Genomic DNA, 14749 nt, shown 5'->3' on the forward strand with positions numbered 1-14749 from the left:
TATCACTCCCTAATTCCACAATCTGATCATTTCTGCAACCACTCAGAACAAACCACAGCAACCACGGGCACAAAGCGGAGACTCAAATCTGGGCAAACAATAGAGCACTGGCACCAAATACCGTGCATATGGGTCGGCTCACCAGTACAATGCATGACTGAGCAGACCCTCAAACCATCAGCAGAACATACCAGCGTCCATCACTCAGGAACCAGTCCACACCAATAACCAATTACATAAGTATAACATTAGATACACTATAGATACACGTGGGCATCCACAAGTACTCTATTCATATATTTTATTATTATTAATATTCATATTCATAAGTTCTCTGCAGTGGGATTGAGGAGCAGGCCTGGGACATCAGGCAGAGCCATGTGGTGGGCATTAGCAGGAGCATCTTCTTCCAAGCCCAAACAAGCCCTGTTTCATATTCCCAGCTTACAAAACGCCTCAGCTCAAAGATTAATTGAGAATTTGTAAATTCATGCAAATCAGGTATTTATGTGACTTTTAAAAAGTTAAAAAATGTGCTGCTTTGGTTAAAATTAAGGTTGCAAGCACAAAATTTCACAATGTGAATATACAATTGCACTGACATTTACACTTTTGATTTTTTGCAGTATAGTGCAGCTATATAGTTTGTACTGTATGCAATCGAGTAAATGTAAGAAACACTGTCTGATTTGTTTTTTGTTTTTAGATTTTTTCCTGAAATAATATATTAACAAAACTACTGTATGTTTAAAGACCTGTAAACTAAAATCTACAGGCTAAAATTACAATCTGCATCCAAGTGCCAGAGTGAAATGTCTGTGGATAATAACATTTCCTTAAAGTATTACCTTTCTTTTTTTATTTATTAATTTATAAGTTAAAGCAATGTAATAATATCACATAAAATGCAAATACTTTCTGTAAATACTATAAACTTCTTTTCAATTCTCAAATATCACTGTGTTCGTCTGCTATATGATATATTTAACTGAAATTGCTGATCAAAACAATGATTTATAAAAGAAAATCATGAAAATGATCAAGGGTGCCCAAACTTTTTCATTCCATTGTATACAAATAGTGCTGGAAAGTATTTCTATTATGCACAGCTCATTATCTGAAGTTAGGATGAACCTTCAGCTTTATAACAAGTGTATAACTATATAACCCTGATCCTCCAGAAAGCAGCTAGTTTTTGCTGAAATGCTAAAATGCCTGAAATGTTTTCTAGTGTTTCAGAGCTAACACAGCATTCTGACTTAAACACACTGAAAAAAACTGCCTGTTCTCTCGGTATCAGTCTGCAGTGATCAGACTCCCTCAGCAGAAACACCAGCTGATGGAGGACGAGCAGGATCTGTTCTAACATGATCTGAACTCTGAGGTTCTCTGTGTTCTGAAAGAGAGCGACTGAACTCTGGGCTGCTGGGTTTACCTGAACTGCTTCCATGATGTCTCCAGGTGGGTATCTTCTCCAGAGCCAGGTAGTTGCTGCACTCTTTACGTCTGTCTTCCTTCCCGAGACTGAGCAAGCGCTCTGCAGAGGAAAAAAAATGATATACGTATACAGACGTTCAGCGCACAGACTAAGATAGCACAAGGAAGATTTTGCAAACACTTGTCATTGCTTCAGGAATGTTATAATCATCTGTAAATATGCAGATTAAGTTGTACGATTAATCATGTTGTTATTACTATTGTGATACAAGTTTTATTCATATTAAACATTTTTAAAAAGCATAAAGAATAGCACCGTAAATAACAGCAAATTCAGACTGCATTTCCCATGTTGCAGGGAAGTGCAAAGAAAGAGCTTTTTACACTGCAGACTGCACTCACATGATTAGTTAGGTAGAGTGATGTACAGCAAAGTAGAATGAGGTAGAGTAAGACAAAGTGAGATAGAGTGAGACAAAGTGAGATAGAGTGAGACAAAGTGAGGTAGAGTGAGACAAAGTGAGGTAGAGTGAGACAAAGTGAGGTAGAGTGAGACAAAGTGAGGTAGAGTGAGACAAAGTGAGATAGAGTGAGACAAAGTGAGATAGAGTGAGACAAAGTGAGGTAGAGTGAGGCAAAAAGAGGTAGAGCAAGGTAGAGTGAGGTAAAGGGAGGCAGAAGAAGGCAGTACATTAAGGCAGAGCAAGGTAGAGTGAGTGGAAAGTGAATGAAAGTGGAAGAGTGAGGTAGAGGGAGGCAGAGGGAGTTAGAGTGAGGCAGAGTGAGCTACAGCCAGGTAAAGTGAGGCAAAATTATGTAGAGTAAGGCAAAGTGAGATAGAAGGAGGGCAGAAGAAGGCAGATTGGTGTAGACTAAGGCATTGAGGCAAAGTGAGGTAGAGCAAGGTGGAGTTGGGTTGATTGAGGAAGACTAAGGTAAAGTGAGGTACAGCCTGGTAAAGTGAGGCAAAATTATGAGGCAAAGTGACCTTAAGAGGAAAGCAGAAGGAGTTTGAGGTAGAGTGAGGTAGAGGTCCACAGTGAATGTTCAGACCAAACTACTTCTTATCATGAGAAAAAATAGTGCAGGCTAAGCTAAATGAGTTTAAAAAGATTTTTATGAGACAATTTTTATCTTGTTTAACATTGATATTGGCATATCTAACAGCATTATCGCACATCCAATCTAGATTAATCACTTTAGTTATGTTTAAACAACAGTTTACACATGACTTAATTAAAACGTTCACTACATGGGCCTTTCGCTTCATGTTGATCAGGAAGAATTTGCATACATCAACGTTCAACGCCCACATAGATCCTGCCATGACTGCACACCTGAATGAGTTACAGGTAAAAACAGAACAGAATGTACAGTACGCCTCACCAGGAAATAAGCCCAAATTCCATATGTGGTTCGTTATGTGGTTAAAGGGTGTAAATTATATAGTGATAATTGTTGGGGGGGCATCAAGGTGTACAGGAAATCCAAAAACACACACACACACAATGCTATTAGTTGTTACCATGCAAAATTTAGAACTGTATCTGACTATATTAAAGGTATAGTTCAGCCAAAAATCGAAATATATCAGCAGTTTTCTTGGCTTGGAAATTAAATTCATATTCTACATGCAAACAAACAAACTTGAATTTTACTTTCAAGGTTATTCAAGGGTATTGATTTACTGCAGAACTGTAGAACTACTCATACGAGCGACTGATTCTTCACTACTAGAGACACAAGAATATAAAGCTTTTAGTTTATCGTTAACCTTTTTCCCTTCCACCTTAACCTCCTGAGGTCCGGACTTTTTTGCATTGTGTGCATTTTTGATATTTTTTCTCAGCTATTTCATATTTTTTAAAATGATACTTGCTATTTGGGACTTTCTACAGTAGATAAATATACAATTTTCAAACATAAAATTGGATGAGAAATGTAACCTGGTCCATGTTTCTCTCTGGACTGTAGAAACTTTTGACTGGGATTCCCAGCATGTTAGAAGTAGCTCTTGTTTCAGCACCATAAGCAGCACCACCATGGTTTCTCAGAAAACCAGCAAAAGTTTTATAGTCAGAAAAAGATCCTGGGACCTACCAGACACCCTGTTTTATAATGAATATACAGTATTGATAGCAAAACACCCTGATGCCTTTTATTATAATATTTGGTCGTTCAAAGCACCTGAAAAACATCTACAAATCTTTAGCCTGTAGCTTGTGTGTGTGTGTTTCGCCCCAGCATCATTTAAGGTGGAATGGTAAAATCATTTAATCTAATATTTACACATAGCGCCGTGGCTTGTAATACCTTAATAAAGGCTTAATAAAGGCCAATAACATAAGTAAAGCCAGAAGACCAGATATAAAACTAACAAAGAATGGTATGATCCACTGTAGGGGTGTTTAACATCATATTATAAGATTCTTCTACACATAAATACTGTATATTTACACTAATATTTAATATTATAGGTAAGAAGGATATATAACATCAACGCTGTGCTCACATATCCACACATATTGACTTTGTCCTACAGGACGACTTACAAAGAAATCACAACAGATAATGTGTTAATCATTACAGCAGTACTGCCCTTTCAGCACTGATTCCCAGACTGCTAAAATACAGCAATGATATAACCCTCCCAATCACAGTGCCTTTCAATTTTGCTGTGAAACTCTCGACCAATCAGGAGAATAGTTTCTGAGGAAAGTCTGAGGAGTCTATATTCATGTTATGCAATATAAGTACTCTATATAGCTCTGGAAGAAATTAAGAGAGCAACATTTCTCCCAAATTCCAAATAAAAATATTGTCAATTAAAGCATTTATTTGCAGAAAATTAAAAAATGAAATGGCTGAAATAACAAAAAAGATGCAGAGCTTTCAGACCTCAAATAATGCAAAGAAAACTAAAGATTCATATTCATAAAGTTTTAAGTTTTGAGTTCAAAAATCAATATTTGGTGGAATAACCCTGCTGGTTTTTAATCACAGTTTTTTTTCATGCATCTTGGCATCATGTTCTCCTCCACCAGTCTTACACACTGCTTTTGGATAACTTTATGCTGCTTTACTCCTGGTGCACAGTTTTTTTTCATGCATCTTGGCATCATGTTCTCCTCCACCAGTCTTACACACTGCTTTTGGATAACTTTATGCTGCTTTACTCCTGGTTTGGTGGTTTGATGGCTTGTGATCATCCATCTTCCTCTTGATTATATTCCAGAGGTTTTCAATTAGGTCAAATCAAAGAAATTAATCATTTTTAAGTGCTCTCTTATTTTTTTTCCAGAGCTGTATAGGTCAGAATCATTTTAAAGTTTTAAATAGTCAAATTCTTATTATTATTATTATTACACACACGTTACACATGCATTTCACATGCATTACAAATGCATTACACACTACTTCCGTATGTGTAGATCAATACATATTGCCCATACCAGTCTAAACTTTTAATAATTGTATTGTTTCTGGTAAGTTTGATCTTATTTCTCAATAGCATTAAAATATATTTTATGTATTCTATATATCTATAATAAGTGTATAAATTATATGAACTTAAATATAAACCTTAAATATAAACCTTAAATATTGACATACAGCTCTGTTAAAAAATAAGAGAGCACTTAAAAATGATGAGTTTCTTTGATTTTACCAAATTGAAAACCTCTGGAATATAATCAAGAGGAAGATGGATGATCACAAACCATCAAACCAAACTGAAGTAAAGGCATAAAGTTATCCAAAAGCAGTGTGTAAGACTGGTGGAGGAGAACATGATGCCAAGATACATGAAAACTTTGATTAAAAACCAACCAGGGTTATTCCACCAAATATTGATTTCTGAACTCTTAAAACTTTATGAATATGAACTTGTTTTCTTTGCATTATTTAAGGTCTGAAAGCTCTGCATCTTTTTTGTTATTTCGGCCATTTCTCATTTTCTGCAAATAAATGCTCTAAATGACGATATTTTTACTTGGAATTTGGGAGAAATGCTCTCTGTTGCTTATAGAATTTAAAAAAAAACTGTTATTTTTAAACCTATAAATAGCAAAATCAGATAAACTGATTCAGAAACTGAAGTGGTATACCAACAGGTATCTCCTAATCCGACTCTGCTATTCCAGCAGGACAAAGCTCATCCACATATTATTACCATTTCAAGAATATGCCTAGTAAACACAGGCGGTATTCCAGTTGGTATGGCCAACTGCATTACCAGGCAGATACCTGACAGACAATGTGTGGGATGCTATGCAACCCCTACTGTAAAATCTGTAGGAGCTTCATGATAATATTCTACCAGCACAGGATGGATTATCACAGGACATAATTACAGGAACCTCTACAACTCCATGCTGAACATGCTGAGATGTTACATGGCATATTGCAGCATTACACATGTGTTACATAAGCGTTACACACTACATATGCACGTGTAGCTCAATAAATATTGCTCATATAAGTACTTTAAACCTTTAAAACCATTAATTATCTATTAAAATTTATTTTTATAAATACTTGTATACATACATGATATGAAATGCAACAGTAGGGATGGTTTGTATACTTACTTACTTTTCTAGTCTTTTACCTGCTGTATCTACCTGTCATCTACAGCCCCTCCCCCTCCCCAAACCTGTCAGACCAAACATGCTCTCCTGGCCTCACCTGCTACACCTGCTACCAACCGTTTACCAGTTAATGATCTATAGGAAAGATCCATGCTATCTTCAGACATCTGGAACAGTACTCAGTACTTCTACTGTAGGTAGAAGTATAGATACTATGGTTCAAATATACTTCTGTATAAGTTGAAGAAGCATCAACTCAAGCTTTTTACTCTTCAAATCTACTTAAAGTAGTTAAGGTAATTAAGTATTTGCCAGCCCCATTGCAACAAGGCAAGCAAACCAATCAATTGCCTATAGGAGCCCCCAACAAATTTGTGAGCACCCCTTTAAATTCAATTCAACATCAGTACTGTTAGAAATCCCCCTCCATGGGGGACAGACAGTAGCCAGCCAGCCATCCAGGTTCGACATTCCTGCAGTCGGCAAATATGAATATGGGGTGAATGTGGTCCATTTTGCTTGGAACCCCCAAATGCCTTGAAGCGGCCCATGGTGATAGCCTCCTGTGAACTGCTCAGAAGAGTGAAATAAAGTTGTGAGCATGAGCACGAGCCACCAAAACATCTGTCCCTGTCTCAGAGTGGCTTCCTTCACCCACCAGCTGTTTACACAAGGAGCACTGAGCCGGTGGCAGAGTGGTTAAAGCAGGGATTCACAGGCTAACAGAGAGAGGGATGACAGTATGGGGTTCAGACATGTGAGTGAGAGAGCCTGGATTTGTACACTGATACACAGAGAGAGAGAGGGAGAGAAAAAGAGAAAGAGAGACAGAAAAGACATGGTGAGAGAAAGAGAAAAAGAGAAAGCAGTGCAGTACAGCAGCAGCTAGCTGTCAACATTCTCGCAACTTCGCTACCACGGTGTAAACACGCCGCTAACCGCACCGACTCGGACCCCCGCACGCGCACGCAGGCTGGGGGGCTCAGTGCTGATGCTGGTGCTGGTGGTATACTGGTGGGGGTACTGGTGGTACTGGCAGTAGAGTGGGGCTGGCTAGCTAGCTGAGCGCGTGCGGCGCGTCCAGCAGAGGAGGATGCTTTACCTTTCTCAGCCCTCCACTCCTTCTTCTTCCTGCTCATGGTGCCGCCGGGCTGCGGGAGCTGCGGGGGCTGCGGGGGCTTCAGGTGGGCGGGTTTGACGTTGGGCAACCCCAGGCTCACAGCGCGCGCGTTCCCCAACACTCAAGAGAAAGTGAAACCGCTCGTGAGCGCGACGCCTCACCTGAGGAGCCTGCCTGAGTGTGTGAGTGTGTGTGCGTGCGTGTGCGTGCGTGTGTGTATATAAGTGTGTGAGGTGAAGGGGGGGGTAACGTGTTGCGTCGATTTGTGCCACCCTGCCGAAACGCGTTACCATAGTGTATAACCTATACAAAATGTAATGATGGAATTATCGTATTTTTATATGATGAGATCACGAGCGCACATGAACGCCCGCTGCCACGATCGTAATTATGAGTGGAAAACTCGGATTTTTCGATTAGCCCCAAAATATAGCTCCTAGTTGTGGACATGTTATTATTATTATTATTATTATTATTATTATTATTATTATTATTATTATTATTATTATTATATTTTTCTTATTTTCTTATTCGCACAAGAAGGTTTCAAAATAAATACAGGTACCTAAACAATAAAACTAAATCAAATTTAAACAAACAGCGAAGGAAAATATAAAATAAATAAAATAAATGAAGAACAAGAACAAAATAAGAATTAAGATAAGAATAAGATTAACAAAATACTGTTCAGATTATATTAATAATACAACAAATATTATGTCAATACTATAACAAGCTCATAATTATTTGATTAGCCCAAACATATTTTTGAATGTATTTATTTTTATTTTATTATAAGCAAAAGAATGTTACGCAAATGCAAGTAAATAAAAAATAAGAAAACAAAATAAACAAACAGTGCAGGAAACATCGAGTTAATCAACACCCATAATCACAACACAAACGCAGTCAGATTATAAGTGTTCAACAGCAAATTCATACATTTTTTTAATGTTTTACTCTCATCCACACATAGAAAATTCAGATATAAATTACTCATCAACAAAATACGGTTCATTATGGTCGTGGCATATCATATTGGATGCAATAATATCGATAACTATCGTTTGACTATCGTTATAGCATAAATACCCTCAAATATTGTCATATTGTTTTAGGGCCATATGGTCCATGTATTACTACGTAAATAATATTTATTTTGCTGCATTAGTGAATTAATGCAAAAATACCCTGAAGTATTGTAATAGTATTTTTGTATTTATTACTCTGCTGACAAAGAAGACACGTAAAATCGATTTTGACCAACATGCTACTAATACTTCTAGTGGATAATAATGTTGCTCCCATTTTTATCTGTGTTTTTTTTTTTTTTTTTTTTTGGTTTGCAGTAATTGTTAATATAGTGGCTCACTGTTGAAATAAGAAAATCAGAAATAGCTAAATAACCACACACACATATACATATCATGGTAAGTAGAATAATTTATAGAATATATTTTAGAATTGATTTCATTTAAAATCGCGAATTATAACGAAAAACACAGGTAAACGTTAAAATAAATGTGTCCGCGCATGCGCTGATCTCAGAAGTGGCACATATCAACGGTTAGCACAAATCGACGGAACACCAGCGGAGCCTCCCGCACAACCTACCCTGACTCAAACCGAGAGCGGCGGGCGAGCGGCGCCGTCATTGGTCCGCTCCACCGCGCTGCTCGGCGCGACAACCAATCCCCGTCGCGCAGGGGCGGGTCCAGCGGCGAGAGCGTGTTGAAGTGGTTGGCTAGCAACGGCAGCCTCGCGGAGGAGCGAACGAGCGGAGCGCGCGCCGCTGGGACCACGTTCAAAACCGGCCTGTCACATCGCGTTCGGTACGGTCAGCTGCTGAATGAATCTTACTGAACCGATTCCTTCCAAATGCTCTTTTACACCAATACACGAACCGACTCACAGAATCCTTAGAAATGTAGCCAAGTGGGCATCTGACTCGCTATATGAATCGAACAGCACTGTACAAGGCAATGTGAGTCAAATGAGGGAACCGACTCTTTTGAACTGTCCCTTTAAATGTTTCGAATCTCAGATTCGCATCAGCTCCGTCAGTGAGCAGAATAGCACGGATCTGAATTACTGTGTGAAACAAAAGAGTAGGTGTGATTCAAATAAGCAAAATGACTCTTTTGAACTGTCCTTTTAAACGAATCAAATCAAATCAAATCTCTGACTCATTTCAACTATCAGAATACTGTAAATCATCTTCACTATCTAAAACATTTTAATGCATCTCAGAAAATTAGAATATCATTGAAAATTAACTTTATTTTAGTAATTCAGTTAAAAATGTAAAACCCATGTATTATATATATGCATTACACACAGAGTCACATTAGTGTCTCAGAAAATTAGAATATTATATAAGACCAATTGGTACTTTTGGCAGTGTGGGCAGTGTGCCAAGTCCTGAAGGAAAATGAAATCCCCCTCTCCATAACAAGCACAAGCAGATGACATGTCTCTCCAGACCATCACTGATTGGTGGAAACTTCACACTAGACCTCGAGCAGTTTGGACTGTGTGTCTCTCCACTCTTCCTCCAGACTCTGCCTTCTTGATTTACAAATGAAATGTAAAATTTACTGATAATCAGTGATTCGGTCAACGCTGCTATTTATTTATTTATTTCATGGGACATGTGCCATATCAGTGTATTGTATTTTCACATGCTTAAAAAATATCACTTCCAACAAGTTTTAGCATTTTTGTTTGAGGAAATTTAATAAAACAAAGATAAAGATAAAAGTATAATATTTGGCACCAAGAATAAGAGACAACCAATCATAATAAAAAGAAAAATCAAGCTTGAGGACATTCACTGAGCAATAATTTAGACACGACTGCCGCATAATTTCATTTTTAAAATGAGATGACTGACATTTTGCAAATGTATCATCATTTTCATTAATATTTCATGATAAAATGCAATGAAATAAAAAAAATAAGCTTGACATCGATGCTCACTTTACAATGTTTTTACTGAGGTGAAGTTTAATTGTTTAATTACAAGTTAAAAGTTCCTGAATGTATAATGTAATACTGGCCCTATGGGAGTTTCCTGAGTGAGAATGGATGTTTTAAGGTTTTGTTTAGGTTCCTGAAGCCTTAAACTTTCTGCTGCTTAGTAATAAGTTTTAATTCATGTATTCCTAAAAATTAAGGCACAAAGCTACACAAGAACCAGTACAGGTTCCACACAGAATCTTTTAATTCCTCTGTAAGGCTGCTTTCATACCTGCCTTATCTGAACCACAATAGCTGGGGCCACAATGCACAGTCCAGACTAAAGGACCAACATTTGCTGTAACCAAAAGAGCTTACATAGAGTGAAATAAGATTTATGTGGTTATTACATTTTATACATTGTGTACAGTTATTTTTGTTTAGTTTCACAGTGTAGTTTAGTGACTGAGCACATTAACATTGCCTTGCCATCACCACCTCTGTGGGCGGAGTTTCCCTGTAGCCAGCACTGATTGGTTTGTAGAATGTGTTCGAATATGTTGTTGAATTTTCAGGTGTTGTACTGAATTCTCTCCCGTTGAGTACAGACGCAGCAGAATGAGAATAAGATTCCCCTCGGATTCTTATAATTAGTGTTTATAAATAAGGGTTAATCTACAGTTACAGTAGATACAGAATCACCAGCACCGTAATCTGTTGAACCCTGGCAGGTAGGCAAAATTCAGCAAAACAAAACACTGTCCAACACACCTTTCTACAAACCAATCAACGTCAAGTATAGGAAAACTCCTCTCACGTAGGTGATGATGACGGAACATAGTAAAGTCCTTTAGTGCACTCGGTCACTAAACTTCAGAGTGTAATAAAAACTAAACAGAATAAATGTGCAGTACATAATGTAATAAACACATAAACTTTGGTCTGGACTTTCAAGTGTTAAAAAGATACTTAAACTGAACTTAAAAATACAACAAACTCCACGCAACACAACAAGATTCAAGAAATTTAGGTTTAGAACCTTTTCATAATGTAAACACTAAAAATGGTCTTCATGCTCATACTCATCTCGTTAACAAAAATAGTTGCTTTCTTCCAATGACTATCCATTTGAATGTTTTTAATAAAACCAAAATAGTTTTTTTCCTATGGTATAATGTTAAAGAACCCTTTTTAGCACCTTAAACATTAATATTATTCTAGGACGTCCTTTCCGTTCCCTGTCATATACAAAAACCCTTAACAGTCACTGGAGCTTGAAACCAGATATAATCGTCCCATTCTCTGGCGGGTGGATTAGCTGCACCACTCACTGAAACGTCAGATGATAACGAAATCAGCCGCCTCTTCACTTTGGTTGGCATCCTAAAAGTAACCTTCGGCTTAAACCACGCCACGCCACAGTCCCGGTGGGCAAGTGCCATGACCGTGGTGCCGGTGAGGCGAACCGGTTTCACGTCAGAGAGCAAATCGGCCACAAACAGAGCGCGGAAGAGCTGCCGTAAACAAGCCAACGTCCGCAGAGTCCTCTCGCCGCCTCCCGACACCAGCGCCTCCATGTTCACCTCGTAGAGCTCGGTGGGCAGAACCACAGAGCCGCCCAGCAGGAAGAGCACCCGCGGGACCCGGCTGAGAGAGAAAAGAGCCTCCAGATTACCCAACACGTCGTCCAGATCCTGCAGAGTCCGCTGGCATTTATTCCAGTTCAGGCCTCCAGATGTTTTAACAGGTTTCTTCACTGCTGCTTCCTCTGACTTTATAGAAGAAAAATAAAATAGCAAATACATACAGGAAGTAAAAAAAAAAAACCAATGTATTAATAAAAATAAAGGCAATATTTCAGGGTTCATACACTTTTTAATCAATACATTTCCATGATATTTTCATGGCTAAAAAAAATCTAAAATCAACTAAAACGAATCAGAATTGATTTAAGTAGACCTAAAATGAATCTGTAAAATGTAGACACACAATCTTTAATAGTAAAATGTGTGTCAGATCCTGAGAGCTCCATTGTGTAGGGCTAAATTACTGAAATAACTCTAAGCTAATATATATGTTTGTAGCTCAAAATACTGTAGATTATCTTCATCGATAAACTAAAATGCAAATTTCCATGACTTTTCCAAAACTTTCTGGGCATTTTTATGTCATAATGATTAATAAGTAGTAATAAGGAGTAAAATGCAGCATAAAATGCAGATTTATGATTTCCTACAATAAATAACAAAGAAGAGCAAAAATTAAATAAATTAGACTTTTGAGAAGTTTGTGTCTTCTTCTTTTTAAGATTTTGTTGTAAGTTTTTCTTATTTTTATTAGGGACCCTTATAAGGGTTGACGCTATCTGTACAGGGATGTGGGGAATGTAGGGGAAAAAACTGAATTTGTGTAGTTATGTCATTGGTTCTTTATCAGCATGTTATCAGCTCCTCATTTTAAATTTTAAAAACGTTCTAAAAAGTGACAATAGCTCCTTAACTCAGGAGTATGTTTCTGTAAATAGTGCGTCTTACAGTGAAAAAGTTTCAGAACCCCTGCTCTAATATAATGAGCCTGTCTTTTATGAAAGCAAAGAATCAATTATATGTGTAAAGCAGTGCATCTGTACCTGAGCCAAGTTCTAATGATCAGACGGTCCCTCACCTGTATGGAGGCGTGCTGCTGTTTCTGGAAGAACACCATCTGGTCGTAGGTCATGGGCAGCTGCTGCCGCTGGTACAGGACACACTTGAGGAGCTCGCAGACGAACCGACAGCAGCCGTCCTGCGTCACGGTGCCAGGAAACACAACGTCCACCTGCCCTTCATCTCGCGCTCTCCTCGCTATCTGCTCATCATCACCGGCAGCCTGCCAGCCAGACATCGTACTGCGTTCAGCATCCTCCTTCGGGGCCGACTCTGAGAGCGGCAGGTCTGTATCTGCTGAACCTTAACAGAATGGAACAGTTGTTGGAGTTACGCTGTCAAGAGTTACTTGAATTTCTTGTCTCTTAATAAAGTATTTGAGAGCATCAGTTAAAGTAAAGTAGTGAAGAGGTAGAGTTACAGGTATACAGTGAATAGTGAATATTTGAGTAATGTTCTAATCCAGATTATGAGAAACAAGAACTACTCAAGAAAAAAATGAAGCTTGAAACATTTGAAGAACTTTGTAAGTATCATCAAATGCATTCACCGCAAACACTATTTTAATAATGAAACTGACTGTCTTAGGATAAGAGCCCACTTAAAAGCTTCACAGAATATTTTGGATTATTTAACACATTGTTCTATGTGTTCCTTCATAGTCTGAATGAAGTCAGTATTTTCATTTACAATGTCACTACCACATAAAATAGTTCTTTACAGGTTTCTGACAGGAGCAGTTATCTATCTTCGGACGTCTGTGTATACAAATATTTCACACTTCTACTCAGTGATAAAACTCACTGAGGAGGAGCAGTGAGTTTTAAGGCTTTTTTCTTGGTCACGTGACATCGCAGTGTTCAGTAGCTCCTCCATTTCCACTGGCTGTTGCGTTTTTACGTGGATCTCCGTGGAAACGTGCGCCCAAAGTGTAATTACAGTGACTGGCAGTGGACAAATAGCAAGTTTATTAAAATGCGAGGAGACGAATCTCAGAGATGTGCGTCCGGACGGGACTAAAATCACCGGAGGAGCACGGAGTTCAGAGAAAAACACTAGATAATTCAGCCTGTAATTTTCTCAGTCTAAAGAAAAACACATACAGGGAATAAAATTACAGAGGATAAAAAAAAAAGAGAGAAAATGACCCCAGAACCCCCTGAGAAACTAATAAACTAATCCCATCCAGATAGGCTTTAACACAAAACAATACAACTTACTTGTTTTCCGGTGATCTTCTCCTGCTGGTGAAGAATCTGCGGTAATACCGTCCTCGCTGTTTACCGGTTCCAGTCTAATATTTATTCCATCTTTAACCGAATTCTGCTTTCCTCCGATATCGGTAACATCGCCGGTAACCGCGCCGGCTCTAGCCGGGCAGCACTCACTCTCTCCCGGCCTTAACCCGCCCGGAGCTACCGCCCTCAAACAGCGCTCCCCGCTCACAGGACAGGACTCCGGTTGGTTCGGGTCAGGACTCCGGTTAACCGGAGCTAATCTATCTCCGCAGTCTCCACATAATTCTCCGTTTTTACCCGGAGTCATGATCTCCCCGCACGTCCCCTCCTCCCTCCAGCCCTCCGCCATTCCTCCCGCTTTGAATTGAATTTCTTTACGCGGTGCATCATGGGAAACCACATAATGAATTTTTTTTTAAGATTTAACCCTTTAAAAAAAATAACCACCGTATAACAAAACACACTGATTACACCATTATTTATATATTCAAACCTATTTAAAAAAATATAAATATGTATTTCGTTAAAATAAAAAAAGGTCACGATGTCACGTGATCACCCACCTGACGTGACGAGTCGACGAGTCCGGAATACTCTACAAAATATATAAAAATCTCAATTTTATGTGAATCTACTTACTACAGTGATCCTATTTGCGGCGGTTCAAATGTTAGTAAGACACGCATTTAACATGAATGCCTTAAAGCTAAATAAAAAACAAAAATAACAAGTAAAACACTGTAAGTGTGATGCCTTGGTTAC

The 14749-nt window shown here is 38.4% G+C and overlaps 2 protein-coding genes across 4 annotated transcripts in view; both read right to left on the reverse strand.

Moving 5' to 3' along the window:
- The window catches only part of macrod2 (mono-ADP ribosylhydrolase 2), an 836537-nt gene extending 829180 nt beyond the window's left edge, over positions 1-7357 (reverse strand). Inside the window, exons 1-2 of one of the 3 annotated variants that reach the window (XM_022685268.2) lie at positions 7129-7357; positions 1436-1537 (exon numbers count right to left, since the gene is read on the reverse strand). In XM_022685268.2, the coding sequence (XP_022540989.2) occupies positions 1436-1537; positions 7129-7165 (139 nt within the window). In that variant the 5' untranslated portion in view covers positions 7166-7357. The remainder of the gene's footprint in view (positions 1-1435; positions 1538-7128) is intronic. The other 2 variants (XM_022685265.2, XM_022685267.2) reach the window with 2 other exon arrangements.
- Positions 7358-7911: 554 nt separating this feature from the next.
- LOC103024292 (MAD2L1 binding protein) lies at positions 7912-14346 on the reverse strand. The gene is made up of 3 exons (XM_007238509.4): positions 13970-14346; positions 12769-13052; positions 7912-11876 (listed from the first exon to the last, which is right to left on the reverse strand). Exons 1-3 carry the CDS (start codon positions 14334-14336, stop codon positions 11346-11348), a joined length of 1182 nt encoding a protein of 393 aa, XP_007238571.3. The 5' UTR covers positions 14337-14346; the 3' UTR covers positions 7912-11345.
- Between the last annotated feature and the right edge of the window lie 403 nt (positions 14347-14749).

Source organism: Astyanax mexicanus, chromosome 7 (assembly GCF_023375975.1).
Source record: "Astyanax mexicanus isolate ESR-SI-001 chromosome 7, AstMex3_surface, whole genome shotgun sequence".
Classification (NCBI taxonomy): Eukaryota; Metazoa; Chordata; class Actinopteri; order Characiformes; family Acestrorhamphidae; genus Astyanax; species Astyanax mexicanus.